Consider the following 26,505-nt stretch of genomic DNA (forward strand, 5'->3'; position numbering starts at 1 on the left):
TTTAGTTAATTAATATGATGTTACTTGGAAATTTAATAGCTGAGTTTTTGGTCTACATATGATATCTTTATAGATGTGATCTATAAAAGCTAAGTAATGAAGTAACAAAGCAGTTAAAAACAAAGCAAAAGACATTACAGTTCTGTGGGGTTTGTTTTAATCATTACATTGATAACTTTCTTTATGTTTGTTTAAAGAAGTAAAATATTCATTGCTTATGTCCCATCAGGTAAGGGACAAAAGCAGAAAACAGTCTTCTAGATTGAAATGGTCATTGAAGAAAACAATTTAAAAATAAATGGAATCTTGTCACTGCCTTGATAAAACAATTTTCAGTCTGAAGATCTAACAAATGTCGTCTTTTAGTGCACAGAGTTTCTTCCTTAGAAATTATGTGAATTAGCGTAAGAGGAAGGAGAGCAGCCTCATCATTTGTGGCTGGATTGCGATCTGTGTAGGCCATTTGCAGTAACTCTTAGCTCTAACTAGGAGACTCTGTGTACATGTAGAAGTGAGGTGTGCTTTCAGCATATTCCTCCATATTACAAAGCCACAGTACTAACTTCCAGAACTACTTCCTGCATTGTATTCATGTGGAAAGTGAGGGCTGGAGCTGCATGTAGAAGCACCAGCAGCTTGGTGTCCTTGAGCCAGGCTGCATGTAGCTGACCACATTGCTAAAACAAGCTGTTCTCTGTGTCCCTGATAAAAAAGTTTCAGACCCGACTACGTTGTTCCAGGGGCGTGATTTCATTTCCAAAACCATCAGACAGATTTCACTTGTAAACAGTATTTAATAATTACATCTGGTACTTTTTCCCATGCATATCTTAGAAATCTGTAAAGTTGAGAACACGAACAGTCATGAATGGAAACCGGTTACTTTTTCTCAGACACAAGAGCTGAGTGCCTGTGGTAAAACTGTCAAGCAGTAAGCTTAAAAAAGGCAAAACCCCGTATTTTTCACATGATGTATTATGAGATTTCAAAAAGGGATTGATAAAATTTGTGAGGCTACATCATCATTAAACAGGTTGATTTAAAATTAAACCACTGATTCAGGAAATTCCTATATTGGTAATGACATCAAGTAAGAAGGATATGTTCTTACTCTATTCCCTGTGCTCCCAACCATCTACCACTGGCCACTTTTGAAAGTACAGCACAGGGCTAAATGAACCTTTACTCCAATCCCATAGGATAGTTATGATCCTGTAAGACTATATAGTTTGTGGGTACACTTTCTGGACATAGAACAGATCTTGCTGCAACTGAATTCACTAGAACAACTCTTGGTTTTATTTTCTTTTTTAAATGGGTTAAGAGTTTTATACTTGATTAAAGTAAAGGGATTTAACACAATGATTTAGGCATTTGTCATGAACTGTATGCATTTTCATGAGTCATGAGTTGCCAAAGTGTGCAGATGATCAATTGGAGGTTTATGGAACCTCTGAACAATTCAGCAGTGTTGGTTGTGGTTTTATGCCAGGGGAATTACAGACTTAACCAGCTGCTTGTCAGGTAAAGTGCAAATGGTTTTCATCTTACTAGACTATAACAGGTTGCACTTTCTAATTGTTAAAAATGTACATGATTTTTAGAGGAAGGAGGATTTTCTGCTTCATATGTGCTTTACTAAAAAAAAAGCTGAAAAATAACAAAAGCTTTGGATTCTGAAACTTTTAGAGACAGGGCAGAGTATTTGTAGAGGGCATATAGTATTTGTATTTTGCAGATTTCAAAGTTTAAAAAAATGCTGTATTATACAAGTTATAAGGCAGACGCATTTAGATAGAACTCATCTACTTAAGTAGTCATTTATCTTGAAACAGAGTCTAAAAAAGGCTATGCCCTTAATTAAACACTGCTACCTCTACCATCAAGATGCAGGCTCTCAAACCATGGAAAGGAAGTTGGTTTTAGATTTTTGGTGTGTGGTTGAGGTAGAGGGGTGCAGTTATTCTTTTCTTAAGATCCTTCAGGTACGATTGGTAGCTGCTATTGAATATTTTAATGTCTGATTGAAATTCTTCAATGCGATTAGCAGTATCTTTGTAAAAACTACATCCTGTAACTGAATGCTGAGGCACAACACTGGTTTTCATGTCAGTTGCTATCTTATCCCACCACTCAGGTTTTAAAGGTCTGATACATTTTATACACTGTTGGCTTTTTTGCAACATACCTGTTTTGCTACGTTATGTGTAGCTTTGTTAAATTGCAGAAATTTTGTAAAAATAATATATTCTCCTTGTATGACTTTTGTCTTCACATTTGTTTTAAAAAATGATTGAAAATCCCACACCTGAGGAAGTCCTCTTTATTGGAAATGTGTTTGTGGCTGGGGGTGGGGGGTGCAAATTGTGATAGCTATGTTTTGAAAATTAGTGGGATGTAGGTATTTTATTTATTATCTTCAGTAGCTCACAGTGCAGTGGTTATGTCATTTGAGCTCAGTGCTCCAGGAGACAATAACGTACATCAAATTTCAGTTCTAAAGGTGTCCCATACTCAACTCAGTAGACATTCAATAGCTTATTTGTTACTATTGAATCCCTTAGACTTAGAAGTCCAAGTTCTGCACTTGTGATATGTAATTAAGTGGGACCTAGTACATGTGAGAGAAAGAAAACACATCTCTGTCTTTGCAGTGATAAGATATATTTTCCCTTGTAGCCCCTGCTTTCCTCTTGAAAGTTTGGGGAACTCCTTTTCCTCAAGTCCTGTTTTCTTCTCTGAGATACTGGACTATAGAACAATGAGTTTCCTTTTTCTTTTTTCTCTCTCTGTGTCTTTGGGGGTGGGGAGGGGGGAGTGATTTTTCTGCATGCTTTGGCAGGCTGTTAGAAGATACCTTGGGAGGACAAATGAACTTCATGACCTAGGAGGATGCTTCTAGTCCTCTTTAGCATTGCTCTGTGGATCCTTAGGTTACTTTATTTTCGTCCAATGAAACTGTTTTTACAGAAATGATGTTACTGGACCTTCTTGCTGATGGAGATATATATCTGAACGATGTGCAACCTTTTACGTATGGGAAGAAAAAAGGCAAGAAGGAAAATCTGAATTGTCCAACAGTAACCACTTTTTAAAAATTGCCACAAATGACATTTATTCCTCTTAAAATACATTTAAGAAAATGAAAAATATTCTAATGTTTTTTGTATTTTAATGTTTGCTTTCTGTGCTTACTGTAATTGCTAATACAGTGTTGTCAATCTTCATTCTGAACAGAAATTAAAGGCAAGATTTGGAACTGGTATCTTTTTGCTTATACAGTTACTGATTTTTTTTGTGTGTGTATGTGTTTGTCCCCTCTAGCTTTTGGAACAAATTGATTCTTCTACTGTTTGCCCAAATTGTGGACGGGCAAATGAAAATCAGACCAAATGCCGACATTGTGAAAGTGCTTCTCTAAAGGATTTGCAAAGAGTCTCCAGACAAACTGTGACATTAAGTGAATCTGTGGGACCTTTATCACGTTCTTCAATACATCAGAATTCAACAGGGCAAAAATCTTCAGGTACAGGGTTCAACACAAAGAAGTTTTATAGTTCTGCTGTTGGGAAAAGTCCAACAGATATTCTACTGAGTAATGAAGTTGTAGGACATTCTATGTTACGACAGAATGGAAAAGTTGGTCTTATAACTGGGACAAAAAATGCTAAAATTACAGGAAGCTTAAGACAGAGGAGTACAAGACCATCTGAACTAAATGATCCAAGTAAGTACCTTTTTATGAATGTAGCATTAAACTGGAAACCCCAAATATTGTATAATGAAGGAACTGTCCTTACAGATTTACATTACTGATTTTGCATGGAATTTTTTTGTGGGTATGTTCTTGGGGAAGAGTGACAGACCATTTTATAATTTCTTTTTCATAGACAGAGGTACTGTCTGAGAAAGATGAACATCGGGGAAAACAACTTGTTTTTTTAAAAGACTTACACTTTATAATTTTAAAAAAAGCATTCTTAGCAGAATTCCATCATTCATTCTCCCAAAGGGGAAGACAGTCTTTGATTTTTATTTTATTTTTTTTCCTCTTTCCTTTTGAGCTATGCATCTGAACACTATCCAGGTTTTCCTATTTATTTAAATGTCATAATTTGTAAAATGTTAATTTTTGTGCTTTCTCCACATAAACTGAAATTAATTTATAAGCAGGAAGGAACTGGAATTTAGGAAACTATGTTTCTAGTTCCATGCTTAGTTTACTAGACCATGTTGTCTTACTGATTTCAACAATTTAAGTCATAATTTCTCTTGTCAGTTTTTCTTAAGCTGTTTTATTCACTGTCAGTTCTTGATTGAACCAAGAAATGTATGGCTTCACTTCTGTGTCTAGAGGTGGATTAATGATACCCATTTCTTGTATAGTTAGTTATGAGAAGTAAAAAATGAGGGAGAGAGCGCCTGCGAGCAGATTCCAGATAAATATTAATAAAAGCATAATATAATGATAAATGTGGACTTTTTTGGCACTGCAGGACAATTACATAAATTACTTTTAAGCCATTGCTTGAAAAGAAATTTCTGTTACAGAAAAATGTAGTGGTTGAGAATTTAATATTTTCTGTTTAGTTGTTTTGTCTAGTGATGATGATGAGGAGGAGGATAGTGGCAGCACTAGGAGAATGGAAAGCATTTCACCTCGTCCTGCAGATTCAGCCCGCTCCTCCCCAGCTCCTTCTACAGGAAAGGTGGAAGCAGCATTAAAGGAAAACAGTTGTGGAATAGAACAGAGAATAGGTAGTATAACAACAGATACAGAAATTGCAGTCACACTACCAAGAAAAGCAAGAATGAAAGATCAGGTACTATTTAATGCTTTGTTTAAAGAAAACAAAAATCAACTCATAAGTGGAAAATGTAAAGGCTTGTCTTGCATTGTCGGAAGTTGACTATATTTGATTGCTTTTCTTATTTAGCAGCTCATTGAGTAGTATTTCTGCTTACATAATACTGGAAGCATAAGGAAATGTGTTCATTATATTTTTACAAGTGTTCATAATGATTTGAATTATGCTTTTAACCTAGATGCTTCTGTGTTGAATGTATACTCTTTGAGACTGGGCAGGGTATCTCTATGTAACTCAAGGGCCTACTTAGTTTGCAGAAGAATATCAGTACCAGCTGTTGCCTGGTAAGATTTTGGACATGCGAAGTTAAATGTGTAAAGAGGCACTGGGAACAATAGTGGCCCTTTAAAATTAAGATACTTTGACAACTGTCCCAATTAATAGCACTTATTTTAAGGATTTCATGGTGGGGCTTTTGTTTTTTAGTTAAGTACCACTGCAAGAATAGGATAAACACAGACAAAAAATGCACCATGAGCAGACTCCTTAAGTGCTGTCAAAGGGGACAGCTTTCACGGTATGTTAAAAACTTAACCACCTCGATAGTGAGCCATTAAGAAGAATAAATTCCCTGTGGCAACTGGTGTTGAATTAATAGTGCTAATTAAAACCATTCTTGGGTCACTTGTCCAGTTTCACTATTGTGAGTTTGGTTCAACAAGAGTGTCTGATCAGATTTCCACCTGCAGTCTCAAATACTTTGTGTTTTCTGAGTTAGAACGCTAAAGTAATGATGTCAAAACCTTCATGCTATGTTGAGATTCAGAAGCCAACATTCTAGTGCTGTAATTGATGAAATTATGGATGTTTATAATGTGGTGTATCATTAGTCACCACTATCAATATAAAGCTGTGAACCTCTAGCCTACAATAAAGCTGTGGGGCTAAAAGCTTGGGTGATAAATAGTTTTGAATTTCAGTTATTCTGGCGTTATGTGCTGGATTAATTGAAAGCATTGTATTGTTAAGGCACTAGTGTCTAAGACTTCTGAAACTCTCCCAAGTGTTTTCCTTTGTATATCCATATTTTCCTGTTCACTAGTCTTTAAGAACCAGTTGTAACATTGGAAATGAACTGCATATTTTAGACAACAATAGAAAAGAGCTTGCTTTTGAAATCAAGGGAAACAGATTTTTTTTTTTTTTTTTTGTGAAATTTAACACTAACTTTGCATTGTTTCAAGGAAACTACCAAGAATTGCAGGTATCACAGTGTTTGTGTCAGATATGATAGAAGAAGCTGTAAGAATCTTTGCTCACTTGTTTTTCTCTCAAAATATTCATTAATTGTTTACTGAAGAGGCTACTTGAATATAGCACCACTTCAATGTTTACTGTCTTACTGTTTGTCTGTGATTTGAGTTTTGAGCTTTTAATAATATTTAGCTAGTCCAGCAGACAAAAATGAAAAGCTGTCTTCAACAAGAGTCCTAGGAAAATATTTTAACTACAGGGATTTAGAATCTCTGCCTTCTCCACTGTATTTAAATGAAACATCCAAAAGTATATTTTGAATTATGGCCAAGATAGGCTAGCGATTAGGGACTTCGAAATAATTGTTGAGATTTAGTCTAATAGAAATATCGACTCCCTTAAAATGTTTTTCTGTGGGAGTTTAATTGTATTTTGTAACCCAAAAGAATGTTTATTAATGGACAGCTTTATGAAGCAATATAAATACCAAAGTGTACAGAAAACCCTTCAACAAAGTAGAGCAATATAAGCAATACAACAAATAAATATATTAAATTGCTGGCTATCAGCCAGCTTTCTTTCATGTTAATAAGTTTTTGTAAGATTGTTCTGTTGGTAAACAGGAAACTTCATCGAGAATACAGCTTCAGTCAGCATCTAGAGACTTTCTTGAACTGGAGCCAAACTTCACGTGGCCTTCTTTCAGTGTTTAGTCTTCTGACCCTGGAATCTGTCCTGAAAACATCTTAATAATTCTGTAGAGTTGCTTTAAGGAATTTTGATTTGGCTTACTTATTTATAGGTCTTGAAGATTCTACTCCTGCTAATGTGGTGATGCGCTGTACTTCAGTAATAACTCAGTTTTCAGTCACCAAAAGCTTGGACTAATAAAAACTGAAAGAAAAAATAAACCCACCAACATTGTGGTGCTTTTACAGCATTAGTGTTTTTATATAAATAAACATATAAAATATAATAAAAATAACCTTGTTTTGCCAGGCTGCACAGTGTTTCAAAATGATGAAAACTAAATTGGTTTTGGCAATTTTAGAAGCATTGTTTGTGATTTGGAAATGGTAACAAAATGTCTACAAGTGTCAGCTTATGTTTTTTTCTTGAATCTAGTGATATTATCATCTTCAGGTGTTCCAAAAAGTCCTTTAGGAAATTTATACCTTCTGTATATGATTGAGGTGGATGCTATAGTAAGTAATCCATCCCATTGACCAACAGAAAAGTAGCTGAAAATGTAGTCACTAGCGTTTAACAAGCTTGTTTTATCAATAAATCTTAGTGAGACATTCTGAAACTTTGAAAATTACTTTTCAGTTTGGGAACATTGTGTCTAACACTCCAATAAAACGTCGTAAAGTTATTTCTCAAGAGATTGTAACTGAGGCTGTACCTCTAAATTACCAAAATTCCTGTGAAAGTGTCATTCTGAACTGTCGAAGTATACGAATAGGAACGCTACGAAGAATGGTAGTGGAACCTGTGATTGTAAGTAAACTTGTTACTTTGCAAATCTCCTCTCAGTTTTTGATGGACATTGTTATTTTCATACTTGAACAACATAATACTTTGCCTTTGTCTGTGGAACAGTAAGTTTGTCTCTAATTTCAGAGGCTGTGATTCCCAAAGAATCCCAAAGTACTATTACATACTAACGCATACAGTCTAGTTCTGGTGTTTAGTAGAAACATCATGCCTGCAAAACCCTTGAAAACCCTGTTTACTTGGTTGGGGGCGGCTGATGGATTAGCGTGCATTTGTTAACAAAATTGAAAGCAACAATTACCAAAAAATGGATGTTGGTAGGTGGTAGGAAGAAACATGTCTGCAGGTGAATAATTTTGCTTCTATAGAACAATATTCTTTTTGTTAACATTCTAAGTTACATGGAGACTTTCAAGGAGACATTGAATGTTAGTTGTATGCAGTAAGTCAGATAAAATGCATACTTCTTGCTGGGGTAACCACAAAAATAGCACAGAGGTGTTACTTGCTCTTTCCACCTCTCTGTAAAACCCTGGTGTTTGATTTGCTTAAATACTGATACTGATAGATGACATTCTCTTTTGAAGATTTTTTTTTCCTCCCTATAATTTGTAATATTTTTCAGAGTATTTAAACCTTTTTGAAAACAGAGTACTTAGGAGAGATCTTAAGTTTCAACAGTCAATATGACTGAAAGAGACATTGAATAGTAAAGAATATACTTGCTTCCTTGAGTTATGCTAAAATGTACACTTTGGTTTTTTTAAAAAAATTACATTTTACATTTTTATTTTAAAATTTTCATTACTCAAGTACTTAGTCAATTGAAATATGTTTACTAACAGTTAAGAGGCATTAAGTCAGTTTTGGTTTGGAGAAGAAGTGAAATCTTATTATTGTGTTGTCTTCCACAGTTTTGCCTGGACTATATCAAAATACGCCTAGAAAGTCAAGAAGGTGAGTACATCTTTCATTTTATGTTAATACTTAATATATACATTTTGAATGAAGTAACTTTGTCAAAGGAATTAACAGGTGAATCATAATTAATTGTCGATTCTGGTTTTGTGATGTATGTAATAAATTATACTGGGTGCCTGTAGTCAGATAAGAGGGAAAAAACCTGAGAGTATAAATTTGACCTGAACTGACTGGTGAATAAAAAACAAAATTATTTTGCATTATCTCTGCCTTCTACTGACAGAAAGAAAATTCATAGATAGCAGGAATTAGCAATTTGTGGTGTGCGTGCAACTGGATCACTAGTTATTAGTTCTTCCCCTTCATCCTAGATGAAGAGGTGTAGATATTCTGGTGATGACTGGCAAAGGTTGTCTTGAAAATTATTAACAAAAACAATAGGCAAGAGTAACCTCCTGTAAAACATGTTACCTCTTTAACACTTTATTAGTTCTTTTATTGCAGATGCATAAGTAGAGAGCAAAAACCACACAGGTGTCTTAGACCTTTCCTGTCTATATCTCCCTTTAAATTTTTTTCTTCTCCAGCCTATAGGTTGTATATTTCATGTTACTGAAAGAACTACAGTGACATAGTTTACGAAATGGTGAACTTACAACTATTGCTCTATTTCCTTTGTTTTCTTTTGTAGGGTTTTGCTTTGGGCCTGAAAAGAAGCTTTGCCTCCTTTTGTTAATCTTAAGTTTCCATGAAGATGCAGTCCTATCAAATTTTGCCTTTTGTTATTTGTAAAAGAGAACTATTGTATTTTGTCATTATTATATGCAAAAAGGTGTCTCACAACCTGTAAAGATAAGCATAGCCTTTGCTCAGTCAAGTACTTAAGTTTCTGTTGCATCTAAAATTTAAATGGATAGAAACTACCAGTTTTCATGCATTAAATGCACTTTAAAAAAAAAACACTAAAAAGCTTAGTAAAATTTGTAGGAAATATCTATCAGTTTTTAGTGAAAACAGCTGCATGGTGACATTATTTCCATGGGACTTGATCCCTCAATAGCATAAAAATGGCAACTCATTAAATGCTGTGTTTATTAGAACATATAGCACTTTTCCATTTCATTTTTTTGAGTTTTGCATCTGGAGGAAGATGGGTGTATTCCCAGCTAGCTCCATTTCGATTAATTTCATAATCATAGCATGATTTGTTTTAATACAAGTAAGGGTCTTGAAATAAATGACACCTAATTTTTTTTTTCTTTAGATTGATTATGATGGTCTTGCTTTTTCAGGGAGAGGCAAATGCTTTGAACAGCTGTAGAAACAGCAGTACTGTCCTGCCTTGAGCTTGTTTTTGCATATATAAATATATGTCAACTTCTCAAAATTCTCTCCACATCCCTTGTCAGTTTTCTGCAACTCCCAACTGGTGTTTCAAGGAAACAGCTTTCTGTTTCTAACACATAAAAAACTGTCCACATTGCCTTTAATGGATAAGTCCTATTTGTCTGTCTTATGTCTGTGTTACAGGAAATATTGTTCACGGATTAAGGCGTTTATGGTGAAATGTATTATAAGATGCCTGTCTTAATGCAAAAGATAAATATGATTTAAATATTCATCTGAAGAGTAGACAGTCTTCCTCTCACATGAAATTCAGTAGGCTTCATCTCAGTGCAAACACAGCTACGAGGATTCAGTGTTTTCTCCAAAGACCAGCCAGCTCACGTTTTGGCAAGGGCCTTCTATCTAGACACCATTAGAAAGACCTGTATGCCTCAGTTAAATGGGTTGAATCCAGTTTTAAGTTGGGATTGTCATTATTGTGGTCTGCCTCTGAAAGTGGGAAGTTAGGTGAAATGATTAAGGAAAGTGTGTATGTTTAGAAGGGGAAAACTGAAGTATTACTATGGAGACTGTGGTATTACAGCCTAGCCTTGGAAAGCTGTTTTGTTGTTTGTTTTAAACACAAAGGAGAGAAGACTCTGGGAGTCATCTATAAACCTTCGTTTCATTACTAGCTTCATTTTCTCCTGTGTAAGTCCCTAGGGAGATAAAGGAGAATCAGTGCAAGCAGATGGGCTAGTTAGATCCATGTAGCATATTTCTGCTGCTCTTTTCCTGATGAGATGGCAAACTACTGTTCTGAGCAGTAAATGCTGCCCAGTCGGCTTGAAGGAAGCATGTTGTTGCTGCAGCCTGCCTCAGTGCTGGGCTGCTTCTTCCCCAACTAACAGGGGACAGGTATTGGAGGTTTAGAAGGAAAGGAGAGCTGCTTTACAACACAGAAGCTGTGGTGCCCACCTCTTCCAGTCTGCAGCTAGTGGATGTTTCACTTTAGGCAGCTGTTTGTCCTGTCTTTATGAGCAGCAGATTCCTTTCTGGCAGTGCGGGTGTGTGAATTCACTTGCCAACAAGAAGGGAAGATTTAGAGGGCTGCTGCTGGACATTGGCTGCTAAATGCCAAGAGAAGTATAGGGGAAACAGGTAAAGGGGGGGGGGGACAAAAAAAAAAAGCACTCCACTAATAATGAGAACCTCTAATAACTACTACTAGTAAGATAGAAAGTAATGGTATGTCTTTTATGTCCTTTTTTTTTTTTTATCATACAGTTTTATGAAATTATGTTCAGAGTGATGCAAATTAAACTCTATGTGGTAATGGTTTTACTAATTTTTACTCACTATCTGTCTGGTCATGAAATATTTACTAGAATTTAACTTAAGAAAGGCCTTAGTCTTTTCAGGAATTCCCTGCAGTGTCTCCTCCTTTTTATGGGGAAAGGAGGAGGAGATGGACTTTATGCATTGATTTTTATTTATTAGAAGGACTTTATGTTGGCTCCAGTTCTCCTTCTATAAGATCAATCTACAAAGAAAGTTTTACAAACCTATTGTAAAATGTGTCATAGCAATAGTTGCAAATTTAAATCGTCACTGGAAATGGTGTTTTTTTCGATGAATAAAAATGAGATTAAAGTTGGTGAGAAGAAAACAGTTTGTTTCTGATTACTTTCCTGAAAGGTGATAGTGGAGTTCAGTTCATCTTTTAAGATATTAACAGACATCACTTCCTGGATATATGTTAATTTTAAACTTTTAAAAACTTTCTTAAAAGTTAATGAGCACATACTGGTTTCTTGTTAAAGTCAAGGGGGAAATTGTGAAGGAAACCTATGTATTTTTACTATAATTTAATATAATGTCATTATTTTCTTCTAGAATCAGAAAGTGACATCCGAGAGATTAACCTGAAAACTTCAGAACTTACCAAGTGTGAATGGTGTAGTGTCCGAAAATTACCAGTAGTTTTCCTACAAACAGTACCATCAACCTGTAGTAGCCTGAGAGACCAACTCAAAATGAGTAAAGATAATGTCTGGTACGAATGTAAAGGAGACAGTAAGTAAAACAATTTTAGTCTACTATTTCACTTTAAATTGTGTTTTAATGTTTTGGATCATGACTGACTGCACTTAAGAATAAAACTGGCATCACTGGCCAGGGCAGGTGTCCTGTTTTTCCAGACATGATCACTTTCCCAGGCTGATGAGGAGTACAGTTCAGAACAGCTTGGCAAAACTGTAGTCTTCTATTTGTCCAGACACATGCTAGTTACAATGTCTAGTCAGTTTAGTATAACTTTTTTCACTAATATTTGTACTGAATTAAAGCAAGTTGGTTTGTTTAGCTTCTGTATATGGGCCTTTACATTTATATGACAACTTTTGGTATACTTCCTTTTGCTTTCTGTGCTGTTCTGCTTACAGGCCTTAGTTTCTGTAGAAACTGTTGTGTGGGTTGGCTTGGGTTTTTTTTCCCATATGCTTGTAGTGATGTGATATAGACAAATATCTGCTTGGAAAACAAGTGGATTGTCTTCATGTATCATAAAATTAAGTTTAATTTCAACATAGTTTTCCTCAAGGGTCTAGCATCTTAATATGTGTGCTATTTTTTAAATGAACATAGAGTCCTCTTCCTCTTAAATAGGCTTTTCTTCAGGTTAAATTTTGTCATTATTTATACTCATACTCAGCTTCATAGATAGATACATGATATGTTCAGATGGAAGAAGAATGCTTTCAACCATCTCAGAATTGTGTGCTTCCAATGTACAATACTGTTATAATAACCTCTTCTACCTCCTATAAAAAGTATGAGCTATAAGGAGTATTATAATTACAAAAGTAATTGGAGAGCATGCGGGGGAGCTAGAGACAATCCTGGGAGCAGGCATTAGACTCCAGGTGAACACAGGTGTTCACAGGTGAAAAAAGGAAAAAGCTTCCTGGGTTGTCCGGGTAAGAAATCCTTCCCTTTCCATGTCTCAGCCTTTCTCCCCTCAGCTTTCCCTATGAGCTTGCAGCTCTGAGCTAGTTTTACACCCAACTGCTTTATTGTACTGGATACTTATGAGGACTTTGTGATAACACAGTTGATATTTGCTTTGTGAGCAATGAAATTACTTTAAGCTTGAATCCATAGCTGTGTAAGCAATTGTGTGTAGATGCCTAGTTCCCAAAACAGGAACACCTAAAACCCAGTTAGACACCTAAATTCTGTGTGCAGTGAATTAGGAAATATGCTGCTGAAGAATTATTTTTCACAACAGTTAGCATGCCAAGTTAAGAATAACCAAAAGGAAATGGCTATGTGTGCATCTGAAACGCTGCTTCTCTTACAAAAAAACAGGTCCCTGAAGTTCTGAGTGTTAGCCAGGTATGCGAGACTGGGATTTGCAGCCTGAATCCTATTCCTGTGTCTGACTGCCTAAATAATTCCTCTTAGTGCAATTTACTGCTGTTTTATTTTTCAGATGATGTGAGTGGGTGGTATTTATAGAATAGCTGATTCATCCGACTCACATTCTCCAACTTTTGGTAAAGGTGTAGGCTGACCTGTTGAAGCTAAGCCACTGTACCAAAAGTAATACAAGATTTATTAGGGCTAGCAAGAGTGAGCATGAGAGTGCGCCTGATGGTATTCTGTTTGCAGAATGTTCGCCAGGGGCAGAGAGGTTTTGGTTTGTTTATGTTATAGGACCTGAAAGCAGGGCTTTGCTTTTCTAGGTGGTAAGATCCCTTTACCTGTGTATGGAGATGGAAGATTTTGATTACTGTGACATTTTAAATACCTTTCCTTGTTCGGATGCTTACTTTTTAGAAATGAAAACTGGTTGCCAGTGAATCAGAGATCCTTAAGAGATTTCTGTTTCTATGGTAACAGAAATCTGATCAGAGAAAAATAACTGTTTCTTTTGTGAAATTGCCATTACAGGTCTTTGTACTTATATACCCAACAACACGTGTCTAGAATCAGTAAGAGTAGTTTTGTTAGAACTTTGTGCTTCTAATACATGGTATACAGTTAGTATCCACTTTTTAAAAAAGCATCAGGCTTATTTTCCCATTTAAGTTTGGAAACAGTCATCTCAAAAATGTACTTTTTTTTCCCCCCCCTCAGTATTCTATTCAGTTTAGTTTCTAAGCAGTGGTTTTAAGTTTTGCATCCTACTTGCTACCTACCCCAAGTTAAAGTAGTGGGTTTTTTTTTCCAACCTGTTACTGCTTCTGAGAATCTCTATTGTCTGAAAGAGGTCACATGTAGATGTCAGTGATGTATATCCATGTAAAAGTGATTCTTATAGACTGTTTTAGCTAAAAGGCTGGGGACCTCTGGGCTTATATGCTGTAGTGACTTTAATATGTAAAATTTTCAAAAAGCAATAATGTTTTATAGTGTAACCTTCTAGGATCAGGACAGACCATGAATCTACATGAATCATGGGGTCTCATATACTGTTTTTTCTTTAATTTAGTATATGTATTCTTAGTTCTCTCTTGCCTTTTTTTTTTCCTTCCACTTTTGCAATCACATTTATTTGAAAGTAGGAGAAAACCAGGCTGAAATCTTTTAAAATAAAATACTGTATGTATGTTGAAGGGGTTAAGTAGATGAAAGCCATTTTTATAATAAATGTTGAGACCACAAAAGCCCATCTACATTTTTAATACAGTTCTCCTTTTCTAATAAATTTCCACAGGTGAATGTATCTTCATTGATTTTTTGAGATAATTGCTCTACACTTCTTAGTGTTGATCTGGGAGAAATTAGGGCCTGGTGTTTCCCTATACAGAGAGGAAATTATGCCAAATACATAATTTCTGGAATTGTATTGAAACAAAAGGATATGAACTATAATAAGAAAAAGAAAGTATTGATCACAGAGTCTTACTGTCCATAAGCAGAGAAGCTGTTATGTCAAAATATGTTTTGGCTTTGCATTCAGTGTCTTTTAAAAAATTATCAGGTGTAATAATTAACATTTCTAGATTAAGGCAGAAGTTAAATGCACTCTTTTTGCAAATGTAGGTAGAAGGTTTTGGTAGTTAAGCCTTCAGTCTATCTGTATACATGTGTATTACTGCTTGTATGCATTGCCAGCAGTGTATACATGTGTTGGCCTGCAATTCTTTGAAATCTGTTATAATTGTGACATACTTGTTTTTGTCTCTAAATTAATAATTTTCTATCTGCTTTTTCATAGGTCAAGAAGAACAGTACATCATTTTGATTTTTGAAACTGGTCTTGATCCTCATGCAAACTCAATATTTGAAAAAATTATTACTGACATTGGTATTAGAAATAATATTTCTGACTTCTTTGTGAAAATTTCCTTTGAAGAAGCCAATGGCAGGCTTGTTGCATTTACTAAGTGCTTGGAAGACAATTCCAAAGGAAGTCCATCTCACAGAGAAAACAAAATAAAAAATGTAATTATGTTTTTGTTTTAGAACAAAGTCATTATATTATTTGGGTTACAAATACACTAAAGATAGTGAGCTAGTCACTAGACCAAAACAAATCCCAACAACTTCTGCTGGCTTTTATATGACGATTCCCAGACTGGTCCATGGTGGGTTGTGAGACTGGGAAGTAGTCTGTGCATTCACAGTACTTTTTAGTGTGTTTAGTTTGATCATAAGGTTGTACAATGGTCCACAAGTCATGTTGTCATTTAAAAATTTTTAAGGGACAAGAAATTTGTACTGTAATTAGACAACATAATTGTTTCCAAATTCATCTACTGGTAAAATTATGATATTTCAAACAAGAAATTAAGTTGCAGTGTTGTAGTTAAATCCAATTAATGCTTTCTTTAAACAAAACTACCTCTTAAAGAATTTGAAAGTTTTGTGGCTCTGCAAGAAATGAGTACAGACAAGTGTAATAAATGAACTAGGAAAGGAAAAAAAAAAACAAACCAAACTTGAAGTCCTTAAAAGCAATGGATATTACACCACTGGACTTCACAAAGCTTTGTTACCTTTTTGGTAACTTTGAGCGCAGTATGCAAATTAATATTGACTTTATTCTTTTAAGGTTGCTTCTGAGTCCAAAATGCAGCAGCGAAATAAACAGTTACCGTATTTTGATGATGATGAAGAAATTGGAGAACCACATACAGTATTTATTGGTCCTATAGAAAAGTAAGATACTTATCTTTACCCTATAACAATTCTCTGAGGTTTTTTGACATTTCATATTTATTATTGAATGTATTTTTCTTTTCAGGTTGATAGTTTATCCACCTCCTCCAGCTAAAGGTGGTATTTCTGTGACCAATGAAGACCTCCATTGTCTAAATGAAGGAGAGTTTTTAAATGATGTTATTATTGATTTTTATTTAAAGTAAGTTTTATATTATTGATTTTTATTTAAAGTAAGTTTTATTTCAATCAGTTTTCAGTCATCTTTTACTTTGAAACTTGAAAAGTTCTGACATTAAAAATTCATAGGTCAGTTGATAACACTTGGTCTCCAACTATGTATATTTCTAATTTTAAAGGTTGTTTTGTATTTTTGCAAGAAATTTTGGTTCCTCTCCTATCCTGCTTGACAGTGACATTGTTGTCACTTGGAAAAAAGGTTCTTTAAAATTTCTTAGCATCTGAAGAGGAATTTTAGCTGCAAGGAGAAAAAAAAAAGCCTTTTTAAGTGCAATTGTTTTTTCCAGAGTATTTGTGTTCCCTGGAATTTCATTTGTTTTGATTAACATAATACATAAATTAATTTTTTTTGTGTGTCACTGATGCCACAGATGTTAGAAGCATATTAAATTGTTACATGCTGCTGTGTTATGCTACACATAAGGGGTGTGTGTGTATAATTTTAAGTCTATTAAAATATTTTAGAGCTGAAAAGAAAACTAGTGCATTACTCTGGGAGTGTTTGGAGATTTAGTGTCTCACAAAATATGAGTCTTTCCTAGATAGGTCATATGTAGCAAACTCACTGAAAATTTTTTTTCCTGCCATGATACAAAAATAAATACAACAGCAGCAGAACAACTTGTTGATTGAGCAGAGCACTTAATAACTTGAAATATTGACACAGATATTGCATTAATGAGTCCTGTGGTTAGTTAGCTCTAGTATTCTTACAGCTGTTTTGTGAAAGGCTGCAACAATTTGGTGGGGAGGTAGCACTGTTGGCAGTCCTTTTTACTCTGGTGATGAATACTTTGAGTTAACACCTCCATGAATTTTTCATATTTTTTTTTAACTAATTAGGTATTTGGTACTTGAAAAACTGAAAAAAGAAGATGCTGATAGAATACATGTGTTCAGTTCTTTCTTCTATAAACGCCTTAATCAAAGAGAAAGAAGAAATATTCATGAAACTTCAAACCTTTCGTAAGTCTGTTGATAAGTCAGTTTTACTAAGAGCTAAGTATAGTGAAGACTACAAGAACAGATGCTTTACAGAGATAAAATCCTTACAGACAATATTATGGTACCAACAGAACTCTAGCAAGCATCCAGACCTATAACAAACATAGAATATGCCTTGAAAATCTTCAGCTGTTAAGGTGAAAATATCTGGAAAAGTAGTCTTTCAATTAAAATAAGCCACCCTACAGATCACGTGTTGGTTTCTTCTTGCAGAATACAACAAAAACGACATGGGCGAGTAAAAACATGGACAAGGCATGTTGACATTTTTGAGAAAGATTTCATTTTTGTTCCCCTTAACGAAGCGTAAGTAAACATACCTTTTTATCGCATTTGGTAAAGGCTTAAGCTTCATAATTCTAAAATTGAAAGTTATATTAGTGTGAATTGAAGTTAAAAATTGAGAGAATAAACATATTTTTCCAGGTGATAAAAACAAAATAGTAATGTAAGACCTGTAAGTGCACTGTCGTAGTATAAGAAGTATCAGACAATATAAAGACTGAGCAAACATGAACTTTTCTGAGTACTTTTTCTAGGTTTTACCTGGTTCTCTGGACTTCTTTCTTCTAAGCTGTTGTCATTGATAACTTTTGGATTTACCTTTTTTAGTCCTTATTGTTTCTTTTGATGAGATCTCTTTGGTATAGATAAGATCATCCTTTAGTTACAGTAAACCTATGTCGGAAGAAAATGCAACTGAAAATCTCTACTGCCCTGTATTGGGACCTTTATATATTCTTTTTCTTTATATCCTTTTGTCCTGGTATTTTTCTTGGGTCAGGAAGCAGACTCTTAGCATTCTAATGGTTCTTAAGGACTTTTAATGATGCTGGCTTTCCTTAAGATCAGAGCAAGTTGTCACAAACACACTTCTACATTTCACAAAAAGAATCTAAGCAGTCCTTAAGCCAAAATATTTAGGAAAGTTAAACTACTACATTTTAAAAATGTACAATAAAAGCATAAATAAAGTAAGGACAGAGAGACAGGAGATTTGTAACTGACTTATCTTAGGCATACCTAACTGATCTTTTGAAAATTCAAAGAATAGGTTTGTGGGTTTTTTTAATTAAAAGCTCTTCAAAAGAAATTTATCTAGATACTATGCCATTGTAAGGTGGGAGGAGAAATTCTGAATCTTCTCTTTTCCTGCCTCCTCCCCACCTGAATTCTGAGGCTAGCTGTAGAGAGGCAGTTATGAAGTAAGTGACCATAGATCTGTCTTTGTTATAAAGTCATAAGTAAATCCCTGAGAAAGCTGTTCACAAGCACTGACTTTGGATTTTGAGATGCTATGACGTCTGTACGGCCATGGGAAGACAGCCAGTCCTTAGGTGATGAAAATAACTGAGGTGTAAGATATTCCTCCTGTCCACTGCAGACTGAGGTGTAAGATATTCCTCCTGTCCACTGCAGACCATCCTTGCCATCCCTTTCCCCAGAAGCTTTAAGTACCAGAATTTTGAAGTGTCTGTCACTTAAATTTTAGTTGCCTTAGAGCTTGTTATATAGTTTACTTCCCACCATCCTCTCTCCTGTCATTCACACATCCACATTGGTTATGCATAGGAGAAATGAGACTGATTATGCTGCAAATACCAGACAGTGTGACTTAGAAATCACCTGAAAATGAAAAGAAATAGTTATGTGGTTTTACAAGAATTAATTATGTTACTAGTAACCTATCACATTGTAGTTTTCACTGTCTTGTTCATTTACTGTTAAACAACTAAAGCAATGTCTACCTTAGCAAGTAGTGCAGCTCAGTAGGAGTGAATTTGTAGAACAAAACAGTTTGTACTGAAGGCATGATGTTCGCACCATGTGTGGGTTGGGGATTTTGTGTTGGACTAGCTTGGTCTCATGGACTCATCCAGTAGTGATTAGAGCATAAAAAGTGTACTCTTGTTTTGTGCATCTTTCATCTGGAAATGATCCTGTTCATGCTTTTTGGAACTGTCCTTCACTGTGAACAGAAACTTGATAAGTGGTCATAGTAGGACATTCATTTGCAAAAGTGGTTTCCTGGTATGTACAATAAGAACATTGCAGAGCAGAAAAAAAAAAGTATCCAGGGAGATGAGAAAGTGGTGGTTTGACGGGGGGGTGGGGAGCACAGGTTTGTTTTTCATTGTTTTTGACCTGCCTTCTGGCAAAGAAAGTGTAAGTTTGATCTTCCATATTTCTTTTTTTTAATTTGTTGTTAGCTGCTAGTATTTTTCTTGGATGCACCTTGCTATTCTGTCTCCCCTCAAACATGTCACTTCCCCATCCCCTGAAACCCAACACTCAGTTTTGAGGAACAAAAAGCTGAACTTTTTTGGGGGAGATGCTAACATATTTAGGAAAGAATCAGTGACTCGACAATGAAATACTCCCATTATGATGAGTAATTAGTATCACAGGACAGAGAGGAGGTTGGGGAGCTACCTGGGGAAGAACACAAAAACCAGCATGTACGAAGGCTTCTAGGCCTCTCTCCTAGTAGCAGAGCTGTCACTTGCTAAGCGTCTCCTCCTTCCTTATATTGCCATAACCCAGAATAATAGCAGGTTTTACCAAGTTACTGTATATTTGACTGCTCTTTTCCATATATTCTTGTTTTTCAAAATGGGTCAAGAAGAGAGAACTGGAGTCGTTCTAACTTACTTTTTTCAGTGAAAAAATATTTTGAGGTTTTGCTGGTTACCTTACTGCAAGTGTCTCTCTTACTTTGATATGTAGCTCTTGTCTTTATGTTGAATTGACATGTAAATCCTGTTTTATTTTCATTAACTTCACTACAGTACCACTTCAAGTGCTTCTTGCTTCTCTGATATAGAACCAGGAAGTTTTATTTGTAGAACTAAACATACTGCTGTCAAAAGAGGCAATAAGTATCAGTGCTGATTTTTGTTTCTTAATGGCAAAAGACTACCCTGAAGGATTTCTAATCTGGTTAGCAAGTACAGTATAGATCCTGTTTCTGTAAGTTACAGCCTCAGGTAGCATTCTGTAGCTGTGTATATAATGTGCCATGAAATAGATAGCCCCTGGACTTTGTCTGTTAATAGGACTGTGAAACCTTGCTTTTGTGCCAAATACAACATTTTATGTATTTGTGGTGCTGATTTGTGTGTTAGTTGGCTTCTTAATCTGCAGTGAGTCTTTTGGATATGCAAGTCTTATGATGAAGGCTATGGGCTGGGACCTAACATTTGTACTAAGTTGCAGCTTTTTTCAGAAACTCCTTTGTGTGACTTCTTTTGTGTTATGTAATTTCCCCAAATTTCCCCATGCTCCTGTTCCTCACTTGCAAAATGAGGACTGTCACGCTTTGGGTTGACAAGAATGGAGATGTTTAGATGCTGTACGTTCAGCAGAATATAAATTCCAACTACTTGGTGTTCAGCTGTCTAGCGGGTTTTTTTTTGTTATTGGGGCATTGCCTCATAACTTGAAGGGATTAGTGAAAATGCTAGGAGCACAGAGAATCAGTGTGAGGAAGGAGAGCCAGTTAATACCTGTGGTGTATAGAGAGCAAAGTACATGCCATTCTGTGTGGGTTTTGGAGAGCCTGGTTTTCAGAATCTTTTCAACATGCCTTTGCCTGGACATCTGTATGTGCAACCTAATATAGCGTAGTAAGGCTTTCATCACCTACTTCTCTTCCACCAGTTTATTCCTTGTCTTCATAGATTATGATCATAGAACCCACATACAGCCTTGAGTTGTCTAGACTCTCCCAGTGTTTGCAACTTGACACATTGCAGTACTGCAGATATTTTTCAGGAATCTGCCACATGGTTTGATGCTGTTAATGAGTCCTTGTAAACAGAACTTTCTTTATGTGATATAATAGTGGATCAGTCAAAGGTATGGAAGAGTTTCTTTGGTTCCACTGAAAGATCTGTGTTCATTACCATTTATAAAAGGTCTCCAGCCTTCATCTGTGGCAAAATTAGTCTGGTTGAAAACCAATCTCGGAGTTTCTTTTGCTTCTTTGTGTCTTGAATGAAATAGTATGTAAAACAAGTTATTCTAGGATTTGAGACAACTTTACAGCTTCTCTCGCGTTATAGGAATGCTGCTAATGGTTGCTCCTGATAACGCTTCTCCTGTGCTGCCCAGAATGATGCTTTTTTTTTTCTTTTAGGACACAGCTATTTATTCTGGCATCTGGTTTAAGAGTACGTTCTAGAAACAATTGCTTTGGAGTTGCTGGACTTCAGCATCTACTTCCAGAAAGTCTTTCCAGACTCTCCTATAACCACTAGTTTAGGGAATGTGGGCTCATCAACTAACAAGTTGTCAAACTGCAGTAACTGGAGGTGGGCAGGATGAATCTAGGGGAGAATTAACTTCAGAACAATATGGCTGATTGAACTATGACTGCATCCGTGTCCTTTGGCAGTACAGTCCTTTTTGTTCATCTCCAATGGAAATAGGTTGTTCTTTTAAAAAGTACAAGCTATATTCTTTTTAGATCCAGGTTAATTTGCTAGTCTATTTACATAACTGGTACATAAAGCCTATATTAATATAGCACACACAAATGCCAGGGTTTGGCAATACTTAATATATTCATTTACTAGGTGTGGTGAATCATTCAAGACAAAATGACTCCATACTTCATATGCTGCTTTCAAAGGCCACTTACTTTAACTGCCATTGAGTTTCGATGGAATTTAGGCTTCATAATAATCTAATTAATTTTTTAATATGTCAATTAGACATGCATTTTTAGCTACTGCTTTTTCTTTTTCCTAAAACACATTGAAATGTGGCTTCACCTGTATAATACATAGCTAGGTTCTGTTTTGTTATTTGCTGTAGGGAATCAGAGAACCTTCAGAAAATTTCTAAATCAGGTCAGTTGATACCTACTTGCAATGTCTCAATCCCTGAATTTGCTGCTGCTCCAGTTCTGATTGAGTGGCAAGTCAGTGAAGCCTGAAGAGGCAAGGAGATAAGGAGGAAACTGTGGCAAAACTTACTTTGTGTTGGGGGATATAACTATTTTTGATCCTGAAAGGGTTAAAATGTCAGTTCTGTGAAGGGTGAGGAGGACAACAGAGTCTTGGTGATGGCATTACAAACACTCTTTTCTTCCCTCTTTAAATTGACTGTTGACAAGATTTCTTTAAAAATGTGAAGTGTCATATACAATTGGAAGATATCATAGATGGAAGAATATGGGCAATTCAGCTATACTGTTAGATCTGACTACTGGTGTTGCTAGTGCTGAACTACTAGAGAACTTTATACAGCCATAAAACATGAATTCTACAATCTCTAATTCATGCAGTGATAAAGAAAATGTTAAAAAAGAAATAAGCTTTAATTCAAAGAAGGAAAAGAATGTATAAAGTATGAGCAAATTGAAATAAATATTTAGACAGCACCTGTTTTCAACTAACTGCATCATATTAATGAATTTGTTGGTGACTACTTGCATGGAGTGATCTTACCTTTAGAGAAGACTATGAAGGCTTGAGTAAAACCTGCTCAGAAAAGTGAACAGCTATTACAATCTATCTTTGATAACTATGGGGGACAGGGTTTGTTTTTTTTGTGTGTGAGCACATGCACTCAGTGTTTTATTGGGTTTTTTACCAACTTACAGTTTAACTGTGAGCATTAATGTAATGGTTAGTTTTTAATGTATTTTTTCCTTTGCAGTGCCCACTGGTTTTTGGCTGTCATCTGTTTTCCTGGTTTAGAAAAACCCAAATATGAACCAAATCCACACTATCATGAAAATGCTACAACACAGATAAAATCTTCCTCTTCAGATGGAGAGAGCAACACACCATCTCCTTTGCCAAATGAGTTAGATGCACAAAACTCGCCTTCCAAGTCCACAGCAAAGAAGACATTGACCAAAAAGTATAATACAGCTTTAATTGACCCAAACACTGAAACAGAGGACAGTGAGTCTTCATGTTGTAGAAGAAGTCCTTGTAGGGGAAAAAGTGCTTTCAAAAAACTAAATCAAATAGACAGTGATGTGGAAGAACCTAACACTGTGGAATCAGCATGCCATAAACTTGACCATAGGACTCCGGATGAAAATGGTATACAGGGTGAATTCACAACTGCTAGCCAATCTATGGGTATGTAATTGTAAAAATATGCATATTTTAATGAAAAATTTGGAGATTTCACATCTGTTACTACTTTTGCAATTGTATAAACTTCATACTTTGAAAGTTTAGTATGTGGCTGAAGTTTGAGTGCTTGCCATATAAGTAATTTATAGCCATTGCGTAAAAAATGTTTTTGTGGCTGTTGACATAACTCATGGCATAAGGCTGGAGATAAAACACTGTTTTCCTAAATCAGATTAATTTTCAGTTGTGTGACTTTTTTTTCCACACAAAATCATTTTGTGGATATCACTTTGCATCACTTAAGACTGTAATTGTTAAGGAACGAATAGTAGTTGACCATGGATCCTCATAATGTATGTGCATGGGGGAGCTGAATTAAGATTGTGTGAGCAACCTTAAGTCCAGTGTCTTCTAGCATTTGAGGGTTTGCTTCAACACCATTAAGTTCTTTAATGTCTTGATAGAAGCTATGTAAAAAAACTGAGAAGAAAATAATGAATTCTCTCACATGACCTCCGTGACATTTAGAGAGGCTTTCTCCATGCATCGCTGCTGTGGATGCTGATTTCAGTGATCTGGAGCAGTGTGTGTACCTCAGTGAACAAGGGAGCTGATGTACTTTTAAAGGCAGATGAAGGAATTAGGAAAAGATTGTTTTCTCTGCTTACTGCAAGGTTTGGATCCCCTTGAGGCATAGAGTACAAAACATCTGGTCATGCAAAAACTTTTACTTTAGCCACCAATAGTATTCCTACTGACCTAATTTACACAGTAAGTAATTGCATAGTTTCTAGTACAAGATCTGAAAAGATTATCAATCATATGGTCTAATCTGTGTACTGCAGGCCATTACAACTTTAATATCTATGTGGGTATGAACGCTCTCCTACTTTCTAATCTAAATTTATTTATTTGTGATAACATTGTCACTTCTCCTAGAAGGTCATGGAGGGGTGTATAGATCTGCTCTCATTTGAATTGATTTTTCATTTTATGTGTGATTGTTACTGTTTATGATATTGCTGCTGTATGATATGGTCTCATGTGTCTCGAATGCTACTGTTACTTGTCTGTAATTAGTTGGAATGTACTTTATGACATATTTTTGCTAGGATTACTTTTTTTTTTAATGGCAGCATTGTATTGGTGGCTAATGGTCATTCTGCTGCTGACTAAAACACTCAGACTCTCTTGCTCAGCTATTGCAGATGATGCACCCTTTCATTGCAGATGCAGCTATTGCAGATGATGCACCCAGACATTCTTTCAGGTCACAGTCCTAGTTTAAGGGTGAGATTCAATTTGAGATTGACCCTAAGCATATGTTTAGGCAGATAAATTTAGATGTGCTGTGTATCTAAACTTCCATTTCCACCAGATGGAAGATGGGGATGTAGGCCTTGGGTTTTCTGCCCAGCCTTCAGCTGTTGGTCCAGAAGGGTGTGGGTCTTGACTCTGCCAAATCCATATGTATGTCCTGGATATCCTAGGATATCTCAAAAGACAGCGAGTGCCTCTTTGATAGTATAGTCAATGAAACCAAGAGACCTCCTCTTCTTACTCTAAAGCAGACACAGAGTAGCTGTTCAGTTGAGTAGCTCTCTGCTCTGATTATGGTGTTCACTTAACATTGTGAGACCCTAGATGCCTACTATACATGGGAGCCTAAATCCCATGTTTTGATCTCAAACTAAATCATGTCTTGATCTCAAACTAAATCCTGGTATTGGACTTGTAAATCAGTAGGAGTGGATACCTAAATAACTTTGAAGAAATAATCCAAAATATTTTTGTTTTAATTACTTAACTAATCCCCTTTTTATTGCTCAGTTCTTGTATGAGATGTGATTCTTCTTGATACCAATTTTTATTTTTTAGGAATCTGTCAGCAATAAGTCACATTAGTATATGGCCTACTTCTTGTGCTAAGGTCTTTTCAAAGATACTGAGTAAGACTAATTCCCAAGTTTGTCCCTGTGGAACTCTAGTGGTAACCTCTTTCCCAAGTGTTACTTTAAATTCTCTGTTGAAGTATTCTCAAATGCAAGTCTTCTCCATTTTTCCCATTAGCTAGTTCATTGCCCTATTTACTATTCTTATAGAAATCCTGGTTTTCTTTAATAAGTAATGCATCCTCCAGTGACACCATAACCAACACTTTTATTTTTGTGATTGTTTGGATATATTATATAGCCCTTTTCTAGGAAGAATTTTCTTATGAAGATTTCAGGTTTTGCTGGCATGAGTTATTAATTTTTCACTTATTTCCACATAGTTTATTATTTTTCCCCTCAAAATCTGTTCTGAAGTCTTGCATGGTAGTATAGTAAGACTAGTCAGCCTGTAGCTGTCTGTATCTGCTTCTTTCACAGGTATAGCTATAAGTTCATTATTCTTTATTTCTTCTGATGCTGTTTCCCAAGTGACTAAATATGTAGAGGGAGTAGGGAGTGAATTTACAGATACTCTTTTTATGTAGCAAACAGTGAAGTCTCACAAGCATTTCTAAGCTGCTGCTCCCAGGAGAGCTGATCCTGCATTCTACCCTCCCTAGCAGCGTGTTCTCAAGCTGCCTTTTTCCCTTTTACCAGCACAAGTCTTCATATAACTGCACAGCGAATCTGATGAAGGAACTGATTCAAGTTAAAAAATAATAAGCTTGTGACTGACTTTCTTAGTCTGGTCCACTGTGTGTGGATGTATTTGGTGTCATGGAAGGAACCAGCTAGGGATGAGAATAAGCGGTTGTATTAGGGACCAAATGAGATTGCCCCTTTTGGTAGCAGTACAAATTTGTACTGTTGGAAAGGCTTCATGGAACTACAGGGTAATTTCATGGGGGGTTTAATCTAGGTCTTCATAATTTTTTTAGGCATTTCACAGAATAAGGAACAGTTTCTGCTGTGTTACTTATCAGAAACTTTTCACTTTTGTTCATATGCATGAATAAAATATTCTTAATGTCAGTTGTATCACAGTTATTGTGAGCAATCCTGAGCAAATCGGAGGCATTTAGAATTAGTTTGGTCTTCAATGATGACATAGTATTTGATGTTTAAATATACCACTATCTGTGATTGATACAGATGGATTGCACAAAATCAGGCTAAACTATAGTGAAGACTCAGCTGATGGCAGTAAACTAAATGAAGATGAGCTTATAGATTTTTCTGAAGACCAAGATAACCAGG

General features: G+C 35.6%; 1 protein-coding gene across 2 annotated transcripts in view; it reads left to right on the forward strand.

Annotated features, from left to right (window-relative positions):
• SENP6 (SUMO specific peptidase 6) overlaps nt 1–26,505 on the forward strand; it is an 85,392-nt gene that overhangs the window by 49,018 nt on the left and 9,869 nt on the right. For both annotated transcript variants that reach the window (XM_072855321.1, XM_072855322.1), the window contains 12 exons: nt 3,325–3,727; nt 4,591–4,823; nt 7,392–7,562; nt 8,474–8,516; nt 11,703–11,882; nt 15,031–15,257; nt 15,868–15,974; nt 16,060–16,176; nt 17,058–17,180; nt 17,433–17,525; nt 22,884–23,317; nt 26,401–26,504. In XM_072855321.1, coding sequence (XP_072711422.1) covers nt 3,325–3,727; nt 4,591–4,823; nt 7,392–7,562; nt 8,474–8,516; nt 11,703–11,882; nt 15,031–15,257; nt 15,868–15,974; nt 16,060–16,176; nt 17,058–17,180; nt 17,433–17,525; nt 22,884–23,317; nt 26,401–26,504 — 2,235 coding nt within the window. The remainder of the gene's footprint in view (nt 1–3,324; nt 3,728–4,590; nt 4,824–7,391; nt 7,563–8,473; nt 8,517–11,702; nt 11,883–15,030; nt 15,258–15,867; nt 15,975–16,059; nt 16,177–17,057; nt 17,181–17,432; nt 17,526–22,883; nt 23,318–26,400; nt 26,505) is intronic.

This window comes from Ciconia boyciana, chromosome 3 (assembly GCF_034638445.1).
Source record: "Ciconia boyciana chromosome 3, ASM3463844v1, whole genome shotgun sequence".
Taxonomy (NCBI): Eukaryota; Metazoa; Chordata; class Aves; order Ciconiiformes; family Ciconiidae; genus Ciconia; species Ciconia boyciana.